Source organism: Aedes albopictus, chromosome 3 (assembly GCF_035046485.1).
Source record: "Aedes albopictus strain Foshan chromosome 3, AalbF5, whole genome shotgun sequence".
Taxonomy (NCBI): Eukaryota; Metazoa; Arthropoda; class Insecta; order Diptera; family Culicidae; genus Aedes; species Aedes albopictus.
In genome coordinates this window covers 7,903,383-7,927,775 of record NC_085138.1, presented here as the reverse complement: position 1 = coordinate 7,927,775, position 24,393 = coordinate 7,903,383, and the positions used below count along the sequence as shown (strand labels likewise).

Genomic DNA, 24,393 nt, shown 5'->3' with positions numbered 1-24,393 from the left:
AAAAGGTGACCCATCTTGCCTCGCCTTTTTTTCACCTTCGCAAAATCGATCACTTTTTGAAACTACTTGTTTAACATCATATTTTGTATTTAATTAACTTTTTATCGACTTTTAGCATAGCTAACTAGTGTATTAAAGAGTAGCGGACAAATACAAACCAATACGATTTGTATTTACAAAGTTATGGTGATCCATCCTTAGGTGACCCATCTTGCCCCGCCCCACCCTATGTGTTAAGCCACTTGAAAAAGTATTGTAAAACATGTTTAAAAAGGCTTTTTAATCTAATTTTTGATTTTGTTGATTTGGAGTAACATTAGATCATGTCAGTGATCAATAATAGTTTGTGTTAAAAATACCCTTAAAGCCTGTATCCGCAATAATCGGGACACAGAATTATGGCTGTACCTCTGCAATAGATGCATTAAAATTGCTCAAATTTTGCTTGATAATATCTTAAGATGTGTTCATTTCACCTGCAAAATTTCATGTGAATCGGAGAAGTACCTTTTGTTGTAGCAATGAAACAGTAGAACGCGAGCAATTGAATTTTGTACAGCCCCTGGTTTAGCTTATCAGCGCTGTAACTTTTGAATTTGATTAAGAAAATGACTGGAATTTTGAACACAAACCTCTCAATCTACTTTACTTACATAGGCAAAATTTCAAAAAAATCGATGCACTATCAACAATTTTATAGTCGAAACATATATTGGGGCTGACCGTGATTTTAGCCCTTCAGACAACAATTAGTGAGCACCCCTTATTGTTTCGATTGTATTGTTGAAAGTACTACACCAATAATCATCAAATTTTGCAGGCATAATATACACATAATCAACTGCCTTCTGTGAAAATTTCATGAAAATTGACAGACATATTCAAAAGTTATGAATGGGCAAACATCGCACATAAAAAACATGAAACATTTTCACTAACACTATTCCCTATCAACACCAGTAACTTTCAATCCAATTGATAAAAGTTGATGAAATTTTGCAAGAAAGTGTCTCTATAAGTATCAAAACTGCTCACGAAGTTTCATAATTATCCTCACAGAACTTTGAATTGAAGCGGAAAAGAACCATCTAGTATGCGAATGAAAATTGGTGATGATTGTACAAAATCTTAAAAACATCGTCTGTTTGTTTCTCATCCACAGTCAAAAGTAATGCATCGATTCTAATGAAATTTTGCACAAATAATAAACATACATCGAAGAGTTCTCAGTAATTTTTTGGCCAATTTTTATTGACTCAGTACAGAGTTGCTGCCGTATTTTTGTGTCCCGATTATTGCGGATACAGGCTTTACTTACTAAATTCGGGGTCGCTGATTTCGAATATGTTGTCCAAATTCTTACAAGTTATGTACTTTTTGAGTTATTTTAGGATTGAAATTCTCTAAAACGAGATCAACGTCAAAATGTATGCAATTTATCAGGTATTTTAGTACTACTTCTAATAAATAGTTTATTGAAAAGAAAATGGTGATTTGCATAAAAATTTAGCTAATAAAATTTGATTCTGGGATATCATATTCAGTTAATACATTGATTTAAAACCTGACATTGTATCTAGTGTTCATACCAAGCATGAATGTTTGGTAATGTATCCGATAACGATACGAAACACAGTTAAGCAAAAATCGTTTTATTTATAAGTTTATGAAACTCAATTTGGATGAATTTCATAGCATTCTGTAGCTAAACAATAATAGATTACAAAATACCATCCATGAAAACAAACAGATGCAATGAAAATTATCTGTTTGAACATTAGATTACGAGGGTTAAGTTGATCAATGTTACACCAGCTAACGGTAATAATAATCAAATTACCTAATCAAAAGACAAAGTTGCAGCTCCCACTTCTAATTGTTCGCACTTAATGACTTTCAAACATTACAGATTGTAGGACTGTTTAGAGGAAATCATTGATTTACTTCTGACCTAATTCTTTAATAAAATTTCTGTGCTTTTTAATGAAATTTCTAATAACCTCTGGAAAAATCTGGACGATTAATAATCAGAACGGCGAATTTTGGCGCAAAGGTCCTTCTATAAGAGGATATTTTATTCCATTGCTCATCAACAAGAATAGCTATTATTTTTCTGTGAAGAAATTGTGCTCCGGAATACGCCCACTAAAAGGTCAATATTGCAGATGAAAACTTAAAAAAATGGATCATTTTCACCACATGTTCCTGCAGAAAAGATTGCCTTCTGTCTCTGTAAACTTGGATAATCCTTTGCCTGTGTTGGACTTGTGGTGCTGAAATATTTTCGATTTGACGTGGAATAATGCTGCAATATTTTGCAAGCTTCCTATTCACACACTATCTTATCAATCTGGGAGCTTACTTCCAGATAAGATACACCTTGCATTCCGAGCCGAGTCTGACGAATCTTGTCCATTCTTTTCGTCCCATCCACAGCAACTCAACACCAGCAGTAGTAGTGCGACCAGCATTGGCGAAGCACCGCCGCAGCCTCCTCAGCGAATTTCCTCCATCCGGCAGCAGCAACTATTGTCCCAACAGCAGCCGCAGTCTCTCTCCAACGCCAACAGCCCCAGCAGTATCATTAGCGATAGTCAGCAAAGCTCAAACCTGAAACGAAAGGAAACGACCCTAGCTGCGAGTGGAGCCGCGCCCGAACGACGGAAGATGCCACCGCCCCTGAGGGAGATCGACCTGGAGGCCAACTACTCGTTCTACTTCCGCAAGGTGACCGAGTTTCCCGCCCCGCCACCGTTTCTCAATGTGTCCAAAGTCTATCCGAGCGAGGTACGACAAAATCAACAACAGCAGCCGCACCCACACTAGAATTATTAATCGCCACCGGGTGTGGATCACCTAGGGTGGCCGCTGCACGTGGGGATGGAATTCTTGCGAGTACGGTGGACACGGTGGATCCCGCAAGTTAAGGGATTGCTGCTCAGGTGAGTTGACTATGACTAGATTGAATTTCCAACATTTTAGGGGTATCTGGAGAACTACTTCTTCTTCTTCTGTATGGCCCTACGTTCCCACTGGAACTTGGCCTGTGTCTCTTCAACTTAGTGTTCTTTGAGCACTTCCACAGTTATTAATTGAAGAGCTTTCTTTGCCTGCCATGGCATGAATTTGTATATTGTGAGGCAAGCATAATAATACAGTATGCCCAGGGAGTCGAGAACATTTTCCCGCCGTTTCCGTATTGGCGATCCATAGCCTTGATCACTAGGCTTACCCAACTAACATTTTCAGCGGTATAAGCTTCAGTCATTTGCTTTCTGTTGTGTAACCATCGAATTGAAGCAGTCAAAGCTGAATAAAAGGGAAGCTAGTCAAATATAAACCATAAGCTAATGCACGACTGCAAAACAAGCACCATACAGCTACCAAACTCGGTTTTCAAAAATCAATCACTTGTCACAGGGGTTGCCTTTACTGCACTCTGTTCCAACTCCGGGAGATTTCCCGGAAGATGTGAAAACTTGAACAAATCGAATAGGAGCCTCCACTAACAAAACAGCTGCTACTTATACAGCACAATTCCTAATACTGACAAATGCACAAACCAGAAGCGCTTTGAAGGCCGTTATGCGATATCATTACAGCTAGAAGCTGTAATAAAGAAACTGTTGGAATACCAACACGGCTTGTCGGATGTAAACATTATTGTCAAAACAAACTTCGAGCGCGATATATAGCTACTGCACAAATACTTAACAGCTATCTATCTCTGTGCTGTGACATTATTTCGGTTGCTTTTGCACTTTAATCCAACTCCGGAAGATTAGCCGGAAGATGTACAAATCGAGTAAGTGTCTCAGCCAACAAAACAGCTGCTTTTATACAGTACATTTTGTAATGTTGCCAAATACACAAAACAGCAGCGCTTAGTAGTTGTTTAAAGAACACTCTTTCAGCTAGAAGCTGTGACGGAAAACCTGTTGGCGCAACCACACAGCTTCTTCAATGTAAACATGGGGTTTGACGTTTCACAAGCTTTTGCAGCAAGATGAAGTTGGGTAAAGTTTCTTGTGGCACAATTATGAAGCCTTGTCTGGAGTAAAACAAAACGGGCTATTTATATATAGCAGTGTGGCAGCGAGGACATCATCGGAACCAGTGGATACGGAGATCGGGAGTTCGATTCCAAGTAGCGGCAAGTGCTTTAAAAATTCAATTTTAAAAGCATTAATTCCAGTTCCACAAGTATTGCGTCACGGTATCCATAACCTAATTATATTTAATCGATTAATTTGGGGATGCAGTATAACTATTATTTAACAACTGTGAAAAGGCTGAAAAAGCGCCTTCTCAAGAGGTTATTCCGTTAGTGGTTACATAGGAGCCGAGAAAAGAGCTATGGCTAGGTGGCATAGAAGCTGATCGCACAACTTTTACAAGTGGATTAAGTTCGCCAGATTCATTGGTATAGGGCTTGCATAGAAGCTTCCGTCCATATATACCGTGGAGGGCCCATATTCTGCGCACCTAAGACTTTCTCAATTTCAATCAGCTGTCATAAATTCCAAATCGAACCGATTTGGCTGAATTTTTGACCGCGCATAGTTATTAGCTTTGTAAACAAGGGAAAAATATAATTCTTATACAAAACACCCAATTTTTATGTAAAATCATGGAAATTGTAAAGTGTGTCTTTGTTCCTAATTCTGCGCACCCTTTTTTGAAATGTTCCTTATTCTGCGCACTAATGTTCCTAATTCTGCGCACATGGGAAAAACTCTAAAAAGATAACACATTGTAATGAGAATATGATTCATAGATCAAATTCAACCAAATTCTTCATTTTCAACTTTTATACGACATTACGACCATATTGGAACCTTGCATGTACCCAACATTGATACTACCCACTTTTATTACTAAGCAAAGTGAATTTTCATCATGATACACAAAAGTATTTGGTAGCATTAACGAATACTACTATATAAAGCTTTTCAGTTATACGCATAATATGTACACTCATTAAATTTTAGTAAAATTTACTTTAAAGTGCTTCTATAAAGGCAATATAAACTTTTTCGCCATGACAAGGTGGCACAATCTTTGTTTACAAACTGAGACTTCTTTCTTATCAAACTCCAGGGTTTCCTCTGTTTAAGAAAATTCCATATAAACTCACATTATATGTCGCATTTGACGAATGTTTACATGAATACATAAATTTTCCGCCGAGGTTGATAGCAAATGTTTAAAACAAGTGGGACTAACCACTCGAACTATCGGATCAAAAATTCAAGAAGCGTAAATTAGTCCTTCAAGTTTCTAAACTAACTTGTTAAAACGTATTTACATTCACCGGATTGCTAGAAACAGAATATCGTAGTTATAACAAACTATGGTGGCATTTACATGATGTTTGTTTATTAATTATATGTTCAAAACTTAGTGTTGAAATATCCGCGCAGAATTAGGACCACTATTTAATACCGGTTCCTAATTCTGCGCACCTAAGAAGAACAAGAAGATTAAGAAAGGAAGAAGAAAACTCAATTGTTATTTGCCGATTCTGATTCCTCGAAGACAGAAGTACAGGATGCGCATGGAAAAACAGACATTCTCTTCATTATTTATGTCGCAAAATGCTTCAGCTCATGAGGCAACTTTTTAGCAGCTTCGCAAACGGACACAGATTTCAGGCAATTTCCAGTACTTGCAACATCATTCTATTTTTTTTACAAAATAATGGTCGTTTATTTGAAAAAATTTTCTTTACAAACTTTTTCATTACTATTGAAACAATATTCAAAAAATATATTTGAAGCTAATATTGAACTAGTGTCCGTGATTTTGTGGTATATTCGCGAAAGTGCGCCGAATTAGGGACTGCGCAGAATTAGGGCCGGTCACGGTACAACACAGTAACTCAGCATCGAGCCGTATTGAAGACGCGTTGTTGACGTTTACATTTACAATAAACGCTAGTTGGGTAGTTTGAAAAATACTTCTAATCCTATATTTAATCATTTTAAAATATTTAAAAAAATGATGACTTTCCTGGAGTACCTTAGTTAACAACTAGGGGATTTTCAGCTGTTTTTTCAGAAAACAATTCTTGGGCTTGGCTTCTAAGGGGAATTCATGAGACACGTACTGGAAATCTCTTAAAGTATTCTGAGACCAAATTTTTAGAAAATTGCGTGAGATAAATCTTATGATATCCTTTTAAACAATGCAGAGATTTTTTGGAATAATTTCGTCTTAAAGCAACTGTTGGAGGATTAATGAATACAGATGAATACTATTCGTATCCATTTCCGGGATAAGCATTCTTGGAAGAACTTCTAGGGATATTCCTAGAGAATTCCTAAAGATTTGAAAACATAGTTTTGCAGTTTTTATCGGTCGTACTTATGACGTCCCTTTTAATCTAGGAATCAATAATCACCGTGCTTTTACAATCATCCATTTTCAGTACAGTCCCCCCCATCTAGTACTGTAGAGTGCGGTTCAAAGCTACAAATCGTGCAAATCACACAATTACACCAGCAGCGCCCGATGTGCATCCCGTGGTATTTTAGTCAATTGGTTGTTGTTGTTGGTTGTTGATGGACGTTATTGTTGAAACAGGAGCCAAACAGTATACAGTAATGCAATAGAAAAGTGTAACAATCTATTTAAACAACAGAATGCTACGAAATCATATCAAAGTCTATACGTTAAAAAAAATAGAACAGAATTACATAGCCGGCCCCCATCAAAAGCAGAGAAACAATCATTGGATCATTAGGAAATTTTCGTTTTCACAAATACGCACCCAGACAACCGAAAAGCTACACCACACAGCATATTTACAGTAGAGCACCAACCTACTTAGAAGCAATCAAAATTGTACATATGTAATTCTTTGATTAGGGACTCGTTCGTTCGCAGGTTACCTTTATAGAGCGCTCCAAATTCTTTCTTCGTAAGAAAGCAACATAAAAAACATACACATCCAGAGGGAAATACAAACACAACCACAAATTCAGTATAGAGAAACGTATATAAAGTTGCTGTTTCATCGTTGCATGGTATCTTACTGGAACAGTACGACACACAAAGATAATAATAAAACCATTTAAAGCTAAACGCAAAAAAAAAAACTGTAATTAACAAACAAACGAATATGAATGCAAAAATAACCAACTTGGGTGAGAACCCGCAAGTATGAACGAACACACACCGTTACGATTGAAGAAATAATCATTCTTTATTAATTTTATTGTTATTTTTTGTACATATTATACATATTTAATCCTTCTTACTATTAACTGGAGATGATTTTAATCCATTGCGAAGGCGAAAAATGAGAAAAGAAAACCGTGGACTAAAAAAAAACAACCATGATTAAGTGCGTTGCTCGGTTTCCGAACTGGGCTGTCATTCTTCCGAAATGGCCTTGCCGATCCACCAGAGGGTGAGGGAATTTTCCGGTGTCTTTCGGTCGGGGGTGTCCTCTGCTGGTTGTGGGACGACTTCGTCGTTGCAGTCGTGGGAGTAATCGGCTCCGTTCGTGGTTGGATGGAACTGGCCGCTCGATGTGGCCACGACCGGTCTGGTGGGGTGGAACGATACACCGTTGCAGCAGTCTCGATGGAGCGGGAACTGCAAGGGGGAACAGGAAGTTATCCGTTAGAATTCAATGGGAGGAGTATAGGTTGATTCGTAATATTATTGTGCACCGCTATCTTGAATTTTGAGCTATATTCATCTTAAAGAACAGTAGGGAGAGTTATCTTCAAATGTAAGAAAATTAATCAAAAATTAAGGTCTGTTGCGCAAAGACAATGACAAAATCGAAACATTAATGCGCACCCATATTACACGATATTCGAGCCTTAAATTCCTCAAAACAGCCACCAATCTGGATATTTTGATCGCCATCTTGGATACTCTGATCACCATTTTTCGACTATACGTTTTCCCCATACCAAATTATCCCTGGTTTTGGAGCATAAAAATCCTTGGAACAGCCGCCATCTTTAATTTTGGGTTGCCATCTTGGATATTATGATTATGGATATTATGGTTATGGTAACACAACACATCAAACCAAATAATCCCTATAGTATAATACTGAATGGTTTCAAAGCCCAAAACTCCTAAAAACTGCTGTAATCTGGGTTTTTTGGGCTGTGTCTTAGATATTTTGGTCTCCATGCCAAATATACCCACATTGCATGGCTTTAAAACCTGAAAATCCTTAAAATAACCACCATCTTGTATATTCTGGTCGCCATTTTTGGACATTGGATCTATATTGTATGGTTTTAGAACAGCGATGGACAATTTTGAATCGATGTTCGCAACATCGATGTTTTTGTTCCGTTTAATCGATTTTTTGAATTGATATTGAAGCCCAACAAAATCGACCGAATCATTTTTTTACATTCGATTTTTCTTTCGATTCAAAAATAATATTTTTTTTTTCAGAATACACTGTAAAATTTTACCATTAAAAATGTACATAAAATCGAGGTAAAATGTACATATCAAAGCACATAAAATCGAGGGTCTATATAATCTAGGGTCCACTAAATCGAGGCATACCTTTTATAACTCAGGTTTTCTGGGAAATCCTTCCCATGAGTCCAAGTGAATCTTTCTCATGATTCTGGAGGAATCCTTATAACCTAGAGAGTCCCTTTCAGGGTTCTAGCACATTCTCAGGATTCTAGGTCAGTCCATCTCTGGGTTCCAAACTTTTTTTTAAATCCCTCTCAGGATTCTAAATAAATTTCTCCTAGTAATGTGGCAGATCTCCTCTTAGGATCCCTCTCAGGGGTCTGGGACAATCTCTTTCAGGATTCCAATGGGATGTCTTTCAATACTGTAGAAGAATTTCTCTCATGATTCTAGGAGAATTCCTCACTGGATCTGCTAGGGAGTTCTGGGGATATCCGTCTAAGTATTCTGTGAGAATCCCGAGGAAAAACTTCTCTCCGGATTCTGAGGCAATCCATCACAGGATTCTGAGACAATCCGTCACATGATTTAGGGAGAATCCATCTTGGGAATCTGTGGAAATCCCAGAATTCTGGAAGAATTCCTCTAAAGATTCTGAGAGAATCCATCTCAGAAAACTGGAGTTATCTCTCCCAGGATTCTAGAAAAATCCTTAATAAAATTCCTAATGGAAATATCTTTCTCTCTTTTCTGGGATAAGATCTGTCAGGAAGATAATTTTTAGCATTTTGAAGGAATCTTTCACAGAATTTCAGAGGAATCCTCAGAATTATGGAAAAGTCCCTTTAAAAAATCTGGAGGAATTTTTCTCAGCAGTATTATATGGGAATACCTATCAGAATTCTAGGGAATCTCTGGATTCTAAGGGAATTCATTTCACGATTTTGGGGTATTCCCTGCCAGAGTTCCCTACCAAGGGTGAAATCCCTTTCAGGATTCTAAGAAATTTCTGGATGATCTGGGTTGATTCCTCTAAGGATTTTGGAAGACCCTCTTTTAGGATCCCACTCGGAATTTTGAGGAAAACTTTCTCAGCATTCTCAGGAACTTCTCCCAGACTTCCTGGAGAATCATACTCAGCGTTCTCAGAATTGTGGCGAAATTCCTCTCAGAATTTTGGGGGGATCCCATACAGGATTCTAGTGGCATCTTTCTCAGGATTCTGCGTAAGATCCTGAGGGAATATCACTAAGTATTCTACGGGTGCACTTCTCATGATTCTTTGAAAATTCTGTTTTCTGGGGGAAATTTCTCTCAAGATTCTGGGGAATTAGTCTCATAAAATATTGGGATACTGGGGCTATATTTTTCAAGATTCTAGGGCGCTCTCTTTCAGATTTATTGATTATTTAGGAATCTCTCACGAGATTCTGGGCAGAATTCTCTGGATAAATTTGGATTTTGGAGAATCCCTCGCATAGATTTTGTGATTCCTCTCAATAAATCCTTAAGAAACTCTTAAGAAATTCTTCCCAGCATTCTGTTTTCTGTATTCTGGAGCAGTTGCTTTCAGAAATCCCTTTCAGGATTCTATAAGAATTCCTCTTAGTAATTAGAGGAAATCCTTGGCATGAATATGGGAAGATTCCCTTGACACTCTGGTATAATAATTTAAAGTATTATATTCTAGAGGAATCTTTTATGTTCTGATCTATAGCTTCGGAGATAAAATGAAATACGTCCAACTCTGTTAACAGTCAAGATACAAGAGACCGCCGTCGTATATTTATTCTTCCTTCATACCTAGCTGCTATAATTCTGAATTCACTCTAGTGAACATTGAGCTATAAACTTCATTTATGGAATGTGAGGATTCTGACATTAGGTCGAACATAACAGTTCTTTCCCCTTTAGTTGAAACATATCGAACTTTTTTTTTATCGCAGAACATTCATTGAATAGCATACAATTAAACTTAAATTTCTTTTTAAATTCTTCCCTTTACAAATTTCATCTTATGTTATGTTAAAACTTACAATGCATTCGAAATTTTAGGTCACATCTCAAGAACCATTAATTTATATCAATTCATCATCACTTTGTCTTAAATTTACTTTCTCTTTTTCTTCTTACTACAACACTTTCGAAATGACAGTTTGGATCTGAGTAATCCACCACCGTCAGCTGGATCTCTGCTACCTCGCTGCATCTTCAATTCGTCTTGCTTGCTCTCGTATGACTGCGCGTGCGAATGGGACTGCGTCTCGCTATTTTGAAACGCCTACCATCACTTCCCGAGTTTTCCGGAACTAAAGGTACATCTGGGAAACCGTGGAAATCCTCCTCACCAGAGAGGCTGTCTGACCTCTGTCTTTTCGAACACTGTTTCGATGGTACCGTAATTTGAAACCTCGCTGAAGTTACTGGTGGCCTGATGAGTTTTAGCTGATCCCGATGCGCGTTTATGACATGCCTGTCAAAAGAGATACGAAATACACTCGGTGAGACTCTTTTGACATACTTGGCTACGATCCACCTCTCTATCGAATGTTTATTATTGTTCTTATACAAGACTTTGTCTCCCAAAGTTAACATAAGAAAAGGATCCTGTGAGGGCGTACTACAAGTATCTACAAAAACCTTTTCCTTCTCAGGAAGAGGTTCCAGATAATGCTTATACTGTCGTTTAGGATGAACAAGATCAATTAACGTTTTTGGTTTAAAACTCAACATCTTTTCCGAAGGAAATTTGTCATCAGAATCACAGGTATTTCTGTAATTCATTAAAAAGTACGTAATACGATCTTCTGTATCCAAAGATCTTGTCTCCGGTTCTAATAGGAACTTCTTAAAAACATCCTTTGCCACTCTAACCATCCTCTCTGCCTGTCCATTACTACTAGGATTATATGGAGGGCTTTTCATTACTTTTATTCCCTGCCGTTCCATAAAGGTCGTGAATTGGCTAGAGTTGAATGGAGGCCCACCATCTGTGACGAGCACGTCTGGAAGCCCAAATCTTGCGAAAATAGCTGTAAATTTTTTTATAACTTTACCTGCATCTGTCCCGTACTTCATTAATTCAATTTCTAGCCATTTTGTGTGACTATCCACCACTAGTAAATAAGTTTTGGAGTCAAAATAGAAGAAATCGGCGTGTATACGGCTAAAAGGGCGTGTAGTAAGCATCCAAGAAGAGTTACTTTCTGGTTTGGGAACGACTGCTGTCTTTAAACATGCCTGACAAAGCTTCACAAAGTTTTCGATATCTGCGTTTAAACCGAACCAAAACAAACTACGACGGGCCAGCTGCTTCATCCTAACTATCCCGCTGTGATTTGCATGAAGCAGCTTTAGCATAGGAAGTCTCAATGATAAAGGTATCATAACACGATCCTGGTACAAAATGCAGCCGTCTGCAATTTCCAGTTCATTCCGTACTGAATAAACCTGTTGCCAACCCTTTTCTATTCTATGAGGCCATACGTTTGCTATATATAGTGCTATTTTTGAAAGAAATGAATCCGACCCACTTTCTTTAGCAATTTGAGAAAAATCTAGAGGAAAATCGCTGAAAAAATTTATGCTATTTATTTGTCCGTTGTCAATGTGGCGTCAAAGCGTTCCATTGTTCTAAAGGGAACCTAGAACAAAAATCAGCGTTTCCCATTTGAGAAGAAGGCCTATAGTGAATTTCAAAATTATATATTGACATATCCATAGCATAACGTTGCAACCTAGTAACACACAACTGATGCTTTCCTTCCTTACCAAAAATTCCTAGCAGGGGCTTGTGATCAGTGTATATTGTAAATTTCTGCCCAAACAAAAATTTATGGAACTTTTTTACGGTACAGAGCAACGCTAAAGCTTCCAAGTGAAGAATCGGGTAAGCTTTTTGTGCCGCGTTTAACGAGAAGGAGACAAAACTAACCGGTTTTTCTTTGCCGTCTACCAAATGAGCTAGAACTCCTCCAAGACCATAATTACAAGCGTCGGAAATAACTATGATTGGTTTATTTGGGTCATAGAATTCTAAAATGTTGGCATTGATTAAAGCTGTTTTACTCTCCTGAAAAGCTGTTTGACATCTCTCATCCCAAATGTATCTTGCACCCTTTTTAAGCAAAGCATACAAACAGCTCAATTTGACCGATAAGTGAGGCACAAATCTACCATAATAATTAATTAGGCCTAAAAATGCCTTTAGTTCCGAGACATCCTTAGGAACTTTGGCTTCTTGCACTGTTAGCAGCTTTTCAGGAGATGGCAATATTCCTTCATCTGTTATTAAATGACCCAAATATGGAAGTGATTGTACGAAAAGTTTGCATTTTTTTAGGTTTACTTTCACATTTGCGTCCTGAAGCCTTTGAAGAACTAGGTATAAATTATTCTTACATTCCTTCAATGTCCTACCAGCAATCAAGACATCATCAAGATAACAACAAACATATTCCAGTCCAATCAAAATACTGTCCATTACTCTCTGAAATATGGACGCACTCGAAGAGGCTCCCTGTGGCAGGCGGTTGTAAACGTAAAGACCCTTGATTGTGTTAATGACAACAAATTTTTTTGACCTCTCTGATAACTTTAATTGCGTGTACGCCCCCGCCAGGTCGAGACAACAAAACCATTTGCAGCCTGATAGGGAAGCAAAAATGTCCTGCGCCAATGGTAAAGGGTATGTTGTGGGTATAATGCATTTATTTATAGACACTTTGCAGTCTAGTACCATTCGAATATCATTATCCTTTTTTAAAACTATCACGACCGGAGAAGCCCATTCACTGACCTGGATAGGAGAAATTACATTTTGCTTCTCCAAGGAGTCCAAATGTTGCGTTACTTTTTCTCTCAGCTTGAATGGTACATCGTAAGCTTTACGGAATATGGGTCTATCTTCCTTTAGGGCAAGGTCCGCTTCATAACCTGATATCGGGTTCGAAAAATCTCCATCAAAAACTTTTGGAAAGCGCAATTGAATTTCAGTATCTACATTACCCTTCGTTTCCTGTCGGCATGAATCCATTGAGTTTATATTCGCTACATTTACAAAAGCTTTTCTCCATTGAGGGTAAAACAAATCCATCCAGTCACGGCCGAACAGCGGTACGAATTTCCCCGGCCCATCGAGTATGATTAAATTAGCCCGTTTCTGGTTATTATCCACCACAACATCAGCCTCAATTTTTCCGAAAATACCTAAACGTTGACCATTGACTACTACCAAACGACTATTGCATTTTTTACTGGCACCTGACTAAAGTGTTTTCTATAATGATCTCTACTAATAACCGTCACCGCCGCACCACAATCTATTTCCATTTTGAGCTGCACACCGTTAACCGAAACTCTTACTACGCATGGCTCACTGAAGTGTTCTTCTGCTGAAATCATCATGCACGGATAATCCGATTCTTCATCTTCCGATTCTTGAAGCTTTAGCCGCTTAAAATCATAGTACTCCACTCCTTTTCCTTTTCCTTTTCTACGAAATTCACCGATTGACTTGAAATTTTGTACACGGGTAGATACTATACCTATCTCACCGCATTCCAAGAATTGTGTCAATTGGTTCAAGATTGACTGAGTTATAGTGGAAAACAGACGAATATAGAAGCCACCGCCCAAGTAGCGCGATTCCCTATATCATATTGAGGGGTGACCCCAAACTTTTGGTCGATGACATCAAGGATTAATTTACTTAATAACTTTTTTTCTAGATTTTTTAGCTAAGTTCTGTAAAAAGCAGTTAAAAGCTAATAGAAAATGGGTCATATTACCGCTCTCATCTTAAAATTGGTCGACCCAATTTCCAGCGACACTGCCGTAAGTTTATATTCATTTTTTAGAAAATTTGGCAACTTTGGGTTAAGTTTACATACAAAATTTTTTGAAAAAGTTTCTTTTAAATCATGTTCAAAGTTTCTTTGACTTATTATCTTTTGAATGAAACCTAGGGTTTTGAAATCGGACGCAAATTGGCGGAGATATGGGCCTAAAAAAATGACATGTTTTTGAGGGGGTGACCCCAAACTTTTGAACGGGAGTGTATATGCTTCTCAGTCAAATTCATAAAATCATGGTTGAGGGAGATGGAACCATGCATAGAATTCATGGAATTAAGAATTACTTTTATGATTTCGTCGTCGTCGGACCTCAATGTTTCTCAGTCAAATTCATAAAATCATGGTTGAGGGAGATGGAACCATGCATAGAATTCATGGAATTAAGAATTACTTTTATGATTCCGTCGTCGTCGGTCCCAAATGCTTTTAATTAGATTAATAAAACGATGCAAGCTAAAATCATAAGAAAATAAAATACGTGATATCAGAGCCCATTTCTATGATTTTGGGACCTATCCATCATCCTTTTTTCTATGAGCAAGCAGCACTTTTTAGTTGGCCTCTTGTTAGTGAAGATATGTAATGTTCAAATATAAAAGAGAACAACAATGATCGAACTCACCGGATAATCATATTTAGCTGGTTTATTATTTTTGTCTTTGGCACCTACATCCAACAGGCTAAGGATGCCCTCCAAACCACATCAATTGTTCACTAGTTCACATCACTTGCTGAGTCTCCGAACTCGTCGAACGATGGATAAACCGGAAAAATAGAGAGAATTACCGAAAATTAACGTGCGATTCTCACTTTGCTTCACCCTCCGTACATAAACTCGGAACTACGACGGATGGCACAACGAAAACGCGAACTAGGCACTGTTTACTTTTTGCGCGTTTATTTTTTAGTCAATCAACTCCCAACAACCTGCCGAATCTTACGGGCACACTGTTTCGATGTTCCATTTCCTCATATATGCACATTTATTACTCTAACCAAATAAAAACTTTGCAAAAATAGCAGGTTCAACTTTTTCCACATGCCTGTGCTGGGCGACCGCGCGATTTATATAATTGCATATGGCAGATAAGTGTAACGCTAGGAAGCGACCATGAATATAATTTATGAAAATGCTTGTTTCTATTCATATTTCTGGTCAACTCATTCATGATATTATGAATTTTAATTATGATATTATGAGTTGGCAGACATCATAAGAACATGATTTTTTATTCATGATTAGGGGAATGGATTTTTTTCCGTGCACAGAAGGACCCCTGGTGGATGAAAGCGTTAACGAAGTCCTGTACAATTGACAAATATGATTGCTGTTGAACAGGAGAGCGTTTTTCACAGTGTTGAACTTGATGATTTTTTTTTGCAATTTTACGAGGCTGACGATGACGATCAAACTGAAGAGGCTGTGCATCAAGATGTGCCAGACAGAAGTATGCGATGAATCTAACGTAATTGCGACAGTTTACAGAATCATCATCATCATTCATCAAGCAGAACCGAAAACATTTGAAGAAGCTGTACCCGGCACAGAAAACAAAAAATGGTGAAAAATGGCATCTCACCGGAAGAACGAGACCTGAGGGATCACCGAGGTACCTCCATCTTCAGGTCACAAGGCAATACGATGCAAATGAGTCTACAAGCGTAAGCACGATGAGACCGGCCAAGTAGCAAGATATATTTAAAGCCAGACTAGTGACCCGAGCATTTTTTTTTTCAAAGTTCAGGACGGATTATGAACTGGTATTTGCTCCGGTCCGTAACTTTTCGGACTGTTTAAACACTCGCAAACTGGGACCGGATGCTGGTGCGCCATGTTGACATCAAAACAGCATACTTATTACGAAGAGCTACAGGAGGAGATCTACATGAAGCAACCTCCAGACTTCAGAAACAGCAATCCCAACGAAGTGTACAGACTACGAAAAAACCTCTATGGACTAAAACAAGCTACGAGAGTTTGGAACCACACAATTGACGGCCTATTCAGGAAGATCGAATTTCGCAGCTCAACAGCAGATCCTTGTCTGTATGTTAAGCAAGCGAGGAAGTCCAAAATGTATAATATACATTGTATATCCTGATCTACGTCGATGATATTGTCATGGTTATCCAAACGGAGTTCGAATACCGTGCTTTGGTTGGAGCGCTTACGCAGGAGTTCAAGATTACGTAGTTTGGATATCTTCACTTCTTCCTGGAAGTTTGCATATTTAGTTGCTAGATGATTGTTGGAGTTGCTATCGGTTCGAAATTGTGAGTTTCCAATTTCCAATGATTTCTTTGTGTTCTTGGGATTTTCAACACTTCTGAACTATCGAAGTCTTCGTTAAAGTTTGTTATTTTAAAATGATTTGAAACACTAGATGTAGTTCAAACACCTGTTGCCTTTTTACCAGTCTTTACATTTCTTGGATATCTCGATAGATTATCCAAATCAGTCCTTACAGTACATGGGTGATTGAATTAATTAGCATTAGCATTAAGCAAGTCGGTGGGGGCTGGCTCACCAACACTTCCGGTCCGCTTTAGTGCTTAATGCATCATTGTGGCCAGGTGTTGTTCTAGTTTTTCCAACTGTATTGTAAAGCATGAGCGGTGATCCTTGGCATTATTGTGTAAATTGGGGTACTCGGAATGTTGATCGATCACCGATTATTGCTGGCAGATGCAGTGGAAAGTTTGTCTTAATACGTATCAATCGTCTCTGACAAACGAGAAAAACTGACCTCACTGATTACCTGTCTCTGAGCCAAATTTGGTATAGAGTCTTCAGTCTCCGATTAATCGCTTCATGTTTGATGGAGGCTTTTAATCCAATGGGTTACATAGCCGCTATCCGAATGAAGAGAGTAATGTTCCGCGTAATATATCACAAATCAAAAGAGGTTCGGTATATTACGTGGAGCGGATATACTGAATTGGGTACCAGACCAAGTCCCTGCTGGGTGGCACGAAATAGGTGAGCCATAGACAATAGAATCGTCAATGTCGTAGGGCATAGTATGTGACTATTGTCGAAACCAAAAAAACTTTAAATGCCCAACCAAATCATTAGCAATATCATTTTGCTTCAAACGCGTTCCAGTGATAGGGTTAAGATTAGGATCAATTATTACAATACAATTTCACGTTTCAATATGTGTTTAGTAGTTTTAGAGATAACAGCCTAATAAAAAATTTTCTGCAGGTTCATAACTTGCATTCAACGAGTTGAATGTTATATTGCCTCACAACTGTAAGCAACATTATTATGTACTCATTAATAGAAGGTTGTATCATCAATATGGACATAGACTTGCTGAACGAAACATTTGACCAATTAACATCTTTCGGGTATAAAATAGGTAGTAGGACAAAACTTTTATTTTTAAAAGTAGTTATCTATGTTCATGATAGAAGAGTAGCGTAAAGTGATACCACCCGTTACAGATCCAGAAACGTTTCACACTGAAAAAAGGTTGGGAGTGACAGTGTGAACAGAAGATCCGAACTGCTAGGTGTAGGAAGAAATATGTTTATTTCCCCTCCCCTTCCCCAACACTCTTTAGAATTTTGATACAACCTCACGAAACTGTTTACTCCCTAGCCAAGATCACAGGATTTGACGGTATTTAAGTTAAGGAAGTTATTATAATTAACACTTCAATGCGCCTCCAGCGGTTCATTGCGAACCGGCTGCTACAGATGGAGTATAGCTGATTTATCAGAAAGGCTCGATAAACAGGATGAACCTGCTAGGGCTTTGTAGTTTCTATACTCAGAAAACAGTTCCAGTCGGTTGAGCCGAGAAGGGTTGCGAGAGTCGTTGTGAATCATAATGAAAACATTTGTGCTTTGTGACGAATCTTGGGATCTTTCTGGAGTCAGCAGCAGTGCTGCAATTTTTCGACTGGCCGTTATGATAGCGATATTTTGCTTTTTTCATTTTCTCCATTTTGGTTTTCCTGTCAAAGTTGCTTTCCGATCAGCAACACGAGAGCGAAATGAAATAGGTACTCACACTCGCCCGCAGCGTGCTGAAAGCGAGAGCTGACAGGGCTAAATTTCCATTCAATTTTCTGTATTTGAGTGTTTTCACCAGTGCTAACGTATAGGGCACTCACTCTCACAAGCCACCGCTTGAGACGAATGGCCTTTCAGCATGAGTAGTGTGTGGATGATTGGGAATTGATCTGGTTGGGTCGCTCACGAATGGAGCTCTCGGACTCTGTCAGTTCTCACATCGAGGAACTGAAAACGACCGCCGCAGTCATTCATTTTCGGCTGAAAAACAGGCACTGAGACTGATATTTTGCAGGACTGGTCAGCAGACTTGGAATATTGTTGTCTGGGCTTTCCACTATTTGGTTAATTTTAACAATCAATATGCAACAAATAGTAGTATCTCGTGTATTCAAATTGCTCATTCACAGTGCTGACATTGTATTTACTTGTGATTAATATTAATTTTAATTTTCAATATCAGTATTTTCATATGTGATACATAGTTGTTTTGTGAGTAAACCCTAATATGTTTTGAATGTCTAATGCTTAATAATGTTTTCTTGCCATATCAATTTAAAATAACTAAGAAACCGAAACCAATAGTGTGAAAGTGCAGCATTTAATAGTGCTTGCTTATAGATTCGAAGCCAACGGGTGATCAAGACTCAAGACTTAAGACGCATACTTGACGAAATCGACAAAAACTGACTACTTCGTCCTATACATATACAGGGGATAGACAAAATGATCGGGACAGGCAAAATTTTCACTTTCCAAAAAATGTTCAACTAGCTGTAACTTTTCGAAAAGTGCATCAACTATTCTCAAATTTTTACTGTAAGTTCTCCAACTAGTTGTGTATCAGTGGACAAAATTTGGAAAAGATTGGACAATTCTTCACGAAGTTATAAAGATTTTTGAAAAAGATAAAATTATCCGATAGCCAACTTTGAGCTGTTATATCTCCGGATTCAATGAACCGATTGCAATGAAATTTAGTCCATTCATGACTTATATAATGAACTCTGGAAAACATTTAACTTAACTTGAAATTTTTAACAAGCGAAAAAGTTATAGCGATTTTATTTTTTTAACGATTTTTTAGTAAATTGGTCTATTTTTAATATGCATCCCATTACTTTTTCAATTTATTGGCGGCTATGTTGTTACTTTCCTTCAAAACGCATTTATATATAAGTCAATTAGAGGGAAACTAAATGAACTATAATTTGCATCTTGAATTTTGAAACGATGTTGATGTTTTGGATAATTTGGTGTTTTTTTAGAAAAATAATCTTATCGTTATAACTTTCTTCCGTGTTAAGAATATTAAGTTAAGTCAATGGTTTTTCATAGCTCATTATATAAGTCATAAATGGACAAAATTTCATTGCATTCGGTTCATTGAATCCGGAGATATAACAGCTCAAAGTTGGCTATCGGATAATTTTACCTTTTTCAAAAATCTTTATAACTTCGTGAAGAATTGTCCGATCTTTTCCAAATTTTGTCCACTGATACACAACTAGTTGAGGAACTTACAGTAAAAATTTGAAAGTATTTGATGCACTTTTCGAAAAGTTACAGCTAATTGAACATTTTTTGAAAAGTGAAAATTTTGCCTGTCCCGATCATTTTGTCTATCCCCTGTATATATATGTTTATACTAGGTAATATAAGTGGGCCGCGGAGCCGTGCGGCCCAGTATTTCATTTTATTTTTTAATTCCAGAAAACGCCTTAGTTCTGAAGATACACCCACGAAGTTCCCAAACACAAACGGAAATTGTCCGGAGATATCAAGATAAGTAAAAACTTTTATAAACAGGCACGCAACTCTTTCTACTACTAGGCAAATAGAATATTTATGTGTTTGCTTATTCATCACATTCGTGGCGGTGCGGAACATTTTATAATATAGGCACCGTACTTAACATTTCTTCAATTCACCTTTAAATAACTGATCTTTAAATTTTGTATAAAAACTTGCATCTCAATTATTTTCATCATATTAATTTTCTTTTATTTCAGAATTTTTAAAGCATTATGGTAGAAAGAGTTGGTGTCATGATTCATGCAAAACTTGAAACTGAAAACTCCTTATTTCCCCCTATGGGTTATAGGGAGGAGCGGGACATTCGAGCCTACTCATCAGTGGAAAGGACTTGCTATGCTAATCGGTTTAGCATAGGGCAGATACAAGTCTACTGGTAGACGTATCGCCCAGCGATTCAACGCAGATTGGCCACGGCCCGGGGGTGCGTTGATTATAACAGAATAACAGAATATAACAGAATTAGCATTAAGCAAGTCGCACAAATTCGTAGGTGGTACAGCCCTGGATCGCTGTTATGAGGGTTTCATCCTTCCTGTCCGTTACCAAAGCACAAAGATTTGGGACTAATCTCTGATTCTTAGACAAGATTGACGCAATCCTCCAACGGTCGAGTGCTGTCCTGGCCACGTCCTTGCGACAGCTGAGGGATGGGAAAGGAAGATTAGTTGGACACCTATGAAAGTACATAGAGACCTCTACATTCTTTCAGGCCTAGGCGTCACGGGAATTTGGGTGTTAGTGGAAGGGTGAAGTTCAAAAGAAACGTTTGGTCAACGTGCACACAATATTTTTGGTTGATGCCTGGTTCCTTTTCCAATTTGATCCTTGTTGGGTGTTCGATTTTAAATCTGAAATAGTTGAATTAATCATCACAAATTAATTTCTATTGTTTTCATTGCTCTTTTCTGGCTCCAATACTTGAAAAAGTGGACAATGTTTGTGCAATCAACGAGTATGGCAGAAATGTTGACGATCTGACTGAAGTCATGCCTTGACTTCAGAGAATCGTAGATGGACAACAGTTAGAGTTATTTGTACGCAAAAAAATGTCTGTTTGCTACAGAAACGAATATTGCATCGAACTATTTGAAATAAATTCCTCAACAAGATTCCTGAGTATCTGGGACGACGAAGCTGAAATCAGTCCTGAAGTTTGATAAATAGAATACTAACTGTAAATACATGTTTTTGCATACGTGGGATTTCTATTAGTTTATATTCATGTTTAATCATGTGTAAATGTCAAAGGCCTTTCATAACTATTCCCGAGAACATGTAAAGATCAAACTGAAATCATGCCTTGACTTCAGAGAACTGTAGACAGACGAAAACTACAGTAAGTTGCACACGAAAAATATTAAATTTACCATCTTTTGAATTTTGATGTTTTCATTTCAGTCATGAGAAAATTCTAGCTGCCTGACGTAAAAAATAAGTATAAATTTAGAACCATAAGTTATGAATGAGTTAAGAGCAAAACTTCTTACGTCATACTTCCGGTACGATCGGCCAACCGTATCTATCTCCCGCAGATTCCAAACTCGCACCACTCCATCGACGTTCCCCGTGGCAAGCCACTCTCCGAACGGCGACGCATCAAAATACATCCGCTGGTTGGTATCACACTTGCGCTCCAGCACATGGAACGGCCTCTGCAGGTTCCTAATGTCCCACAGAATCAGCTTGTTATCCTTCCGTCCACCGGAGGCAAACAGGTTCGTTCGCGGAATGAACCGCAGCCAGGTGACACCGGCATTGTGGCTGCAGTCCCGTGCATTGTTTCCCACCGCGATGGTTTGCTGCGAGTTGAGGGACAGGGCCGTGATTGTCCGGCTCCAGGATCCGAAGATTAGCAGATTTGGAAGTGGCGTGCAGATGGTCATGCAGGAGGCGGTCACCTTGGTAGGGAACGACGATATTTCCCGTCCGGGACTTTTGACATCGAAGGTTTTGATGCTCTTCTTGTAGCCACCGTAGATGAATCCTCCGTCGACGGACCAGGTCAGGCTGAGTGCCGCCTCGACTTCGTCCACCGCGTTGTACCCTTTGTAGGAACATCGCAGCTTCCCCGTGTAGGCATCCCACATTTGAATGGGTTCGTGTTGTCTGGAGGCGATCCAAACGCTCGTTTCCGGCATGGAACTGTGCATTCCGGGGTACCATTTGTAGTCGTACACCAGAGTTGTTTCTCGTACGTGCACCGCTGAGTCCAGCAGATTGACCGGTCGCTGAGGGGACACTTCTTGAGCTTCGTACATATCAGTCGGAAACTCAAAGACGTGCATTCCATCGTTGTTGGTGGCGGTTAGGACGCAAGAACCATCCGGGGACCACAGGCAGCCACGGACGTAGTTTTGTTTGGCTGCTTTATCCCACGAGCAGCGACCTATCTCGTGAGCACTGAGAGATTGGAAGTAATCCTGTTCATATCCGCTTGGGGTAGATTCCTTGCACTGCTCAGTCGTAGGATCTTCCACAGATTTAGGAACACCATCCTGTTGAATGACTTCTGGCGCTTCACATGTTTTATCATCTTTAACGTCCTCTAGCAGGGCATCTTCGTCCAGCATAAGAGTCTCGGAATCCGTACCCAGATCCGCCGGGACATCGTTCAACAGTTTGTCCTCGATGGTATCCTGATCTAGCTGTTCTTCTTCTTGTTCGACCGTCATCGGTTCCACTGCTGCGACACTTTCGTATTCCGTTGTTGGTTCTTTTGGTGTCTGATCGGGGTGGTCGGCTAGTACTTCCTCGGAACGAAGTTCCGTTGTTTCAGAGTCAACGGCTTGCGACATGGTTCATTCACTATTAGTTTTCTCCTGAAAGTATGCAAATTAAATAACGTAAGCTTCCAAATACTACTCAATACATCAAATACCACCAACCTATCTTTTAACAATTTCAAAATTATTGTTCTGTTAGAACCTTTAGAAGGATGTTTCACATGTTTTACTGAACACTTCGATATTTACTCGTTGTCTGCTTGTTCTGTTGGGTGGGAGCTGACGGCGGGTGTCGGCGATCTCTAAATCGTAAACAATCATCATCAGAATGATGATGATATGATGATGAGCAGTGCGTGAGTTCAGCGGTAAACGTCAATTTTTGCTCACTTGCATCTCATTAGCGTGAGCTCATCTCTACACTGATAGAAAACTCGATCCTGAAATTGATTGAGAAGGTTTTTTTTTCAGAAGTTTCGCTGGAACAAGATCTTTATATTTACTTTTAGGATGTTTAGTTTGTAGATAAATAGAGAGGAAGAAAAATTTGATAGAAATTTGAGGTGGTGGTCATTGTGACGGCCTTGGATACACTCATATTTGAAATCGAAATAAGGTAACGTGTTGTTGTTTTCTTCATTTCTTGCAACATAAACAACATAGTTATCCAAAGTTTTGCTCAAACAGTATCAAATTAGGCAAGGAATCATAATACCCACGCTTTTTGTACCATTTCATTGCAGAAACGGAGAATTGACCTTCTCACCATACTAAAATTCAGCTCATTACTACAAATCTAGTACTACACCGAACGTGCCCCATTATCGGCAGGTTTGTTCTCTTCGTCAGGGGTTTTTTTTTCGGCAAAATTTCCTGAAACTTCGTTAAAGGTCGTATAATTTATCTTGGTAGAGAAGGATGTGATACCAACTCTGAATTCATCAGCTTTCAACAACGCAGCGCGGTGTCACGAACACTAATGCAAATGTACTGGTTGAAAATATGCCCATTTGATTTTGCTGGGAACAGCTGATCTTTGTTTACTATTTTCAACCAGTAACTCAAGTGGTGTTCGTGTAATGCAGCGTGTACGTACACGCAACACTATACTAAAAGCAGAAACCACTATGAGCCATTTTACGAAGTGACAACAATGTTGATGATGATATTGGTTTTCACGGGTTATTGGACGCTACCTCCTGTCAAAATTCATTCATAAAATCGGCTCGTAAAATGGACTATTACAGTCTCAGGCCAAACATTTCAATAGGTCCTATCTGCATTTGAGAGGCTCTCTTTGTTCACTTTCTCTTTGAATTATTGAAATGTAATGGTACACTTTTAAACTATTTTTGCAGTAGAAATCAAAAGACGATTGTTTTGACCATCGTTCAATGCAAGGAGACAATCATATGTAATACAAAGAAACAGCTGAGATATTAACGAAAGAGAGAAAAACCAAAGAGAGCCTCTTTTCTGCAGATAGGACTTTTAGACATGTTTGGCCTGTCTTGTTGCCAAAAAAACAGTTTTCAAAAAAGTTACCTTCAAAAGTGAAAGCTTCTTTTTTA

General features: G+C 38.5%; 2 protein-coding genes across 4 annotated transcripts in view; one reads left to right on the top strand and one right to left on the bottom strand.

The window, feature by feature from the left end:
- LOC109426339 (WAS/WASL-interacting protein family member 1) overlaps window positions 1-7,268 on the top strand; it is a 69,797-nt gene extending 62,529 nt beyond the window's left edge. For 2 of the 3 annotated variants that reach the window (XM_029858146.2, XM_029858148.2), the window contains 2 exons: window positions 2,437-2,942; window positions 6,431-7,268. In XM_029858146.2, the coding sequence (XP_029714006.1) occupies window positions 2,437-2,826 (390 nt within the window). In that variant the 3' untranslated portion in view covers window positions 2,827-2,942; window positions 6,431-7,268. The remainder of the gene's footprint in view (window positions 1-2,436; window positions 2,943-6,430) is intronic. The other variant, XM_029858147.2, reaches the window with a different exon arrangement.
- On the bottom strand, window positions 7,183-23,141 carry LOC115268884 (telomerase Cajal body protein 1 homolog). The gene is made up of 3 exons (XM_029877071.2): window positions 22,985-23,141; window positions 21,587-22,918; window positions 7,183-7,602 (listed from the first exon to the last, which is right to left on the bottom strand). Exons 2-3 carry the CDS (start codon window positions 22,892-22,894, stop codon window positions 7,378-7,380), a joined length of 1,533 nt encoding a protein of 510 aa, XP_029732931.2. The 5' UTR covers window positions 22,895-22,918; window positions 22,985-23,141; the 3' UTR covers window positions 7,183-7,377.
- Between the last annotated feature and the right edge of the window lie 1,252 nt (window positions 23,142-24,393).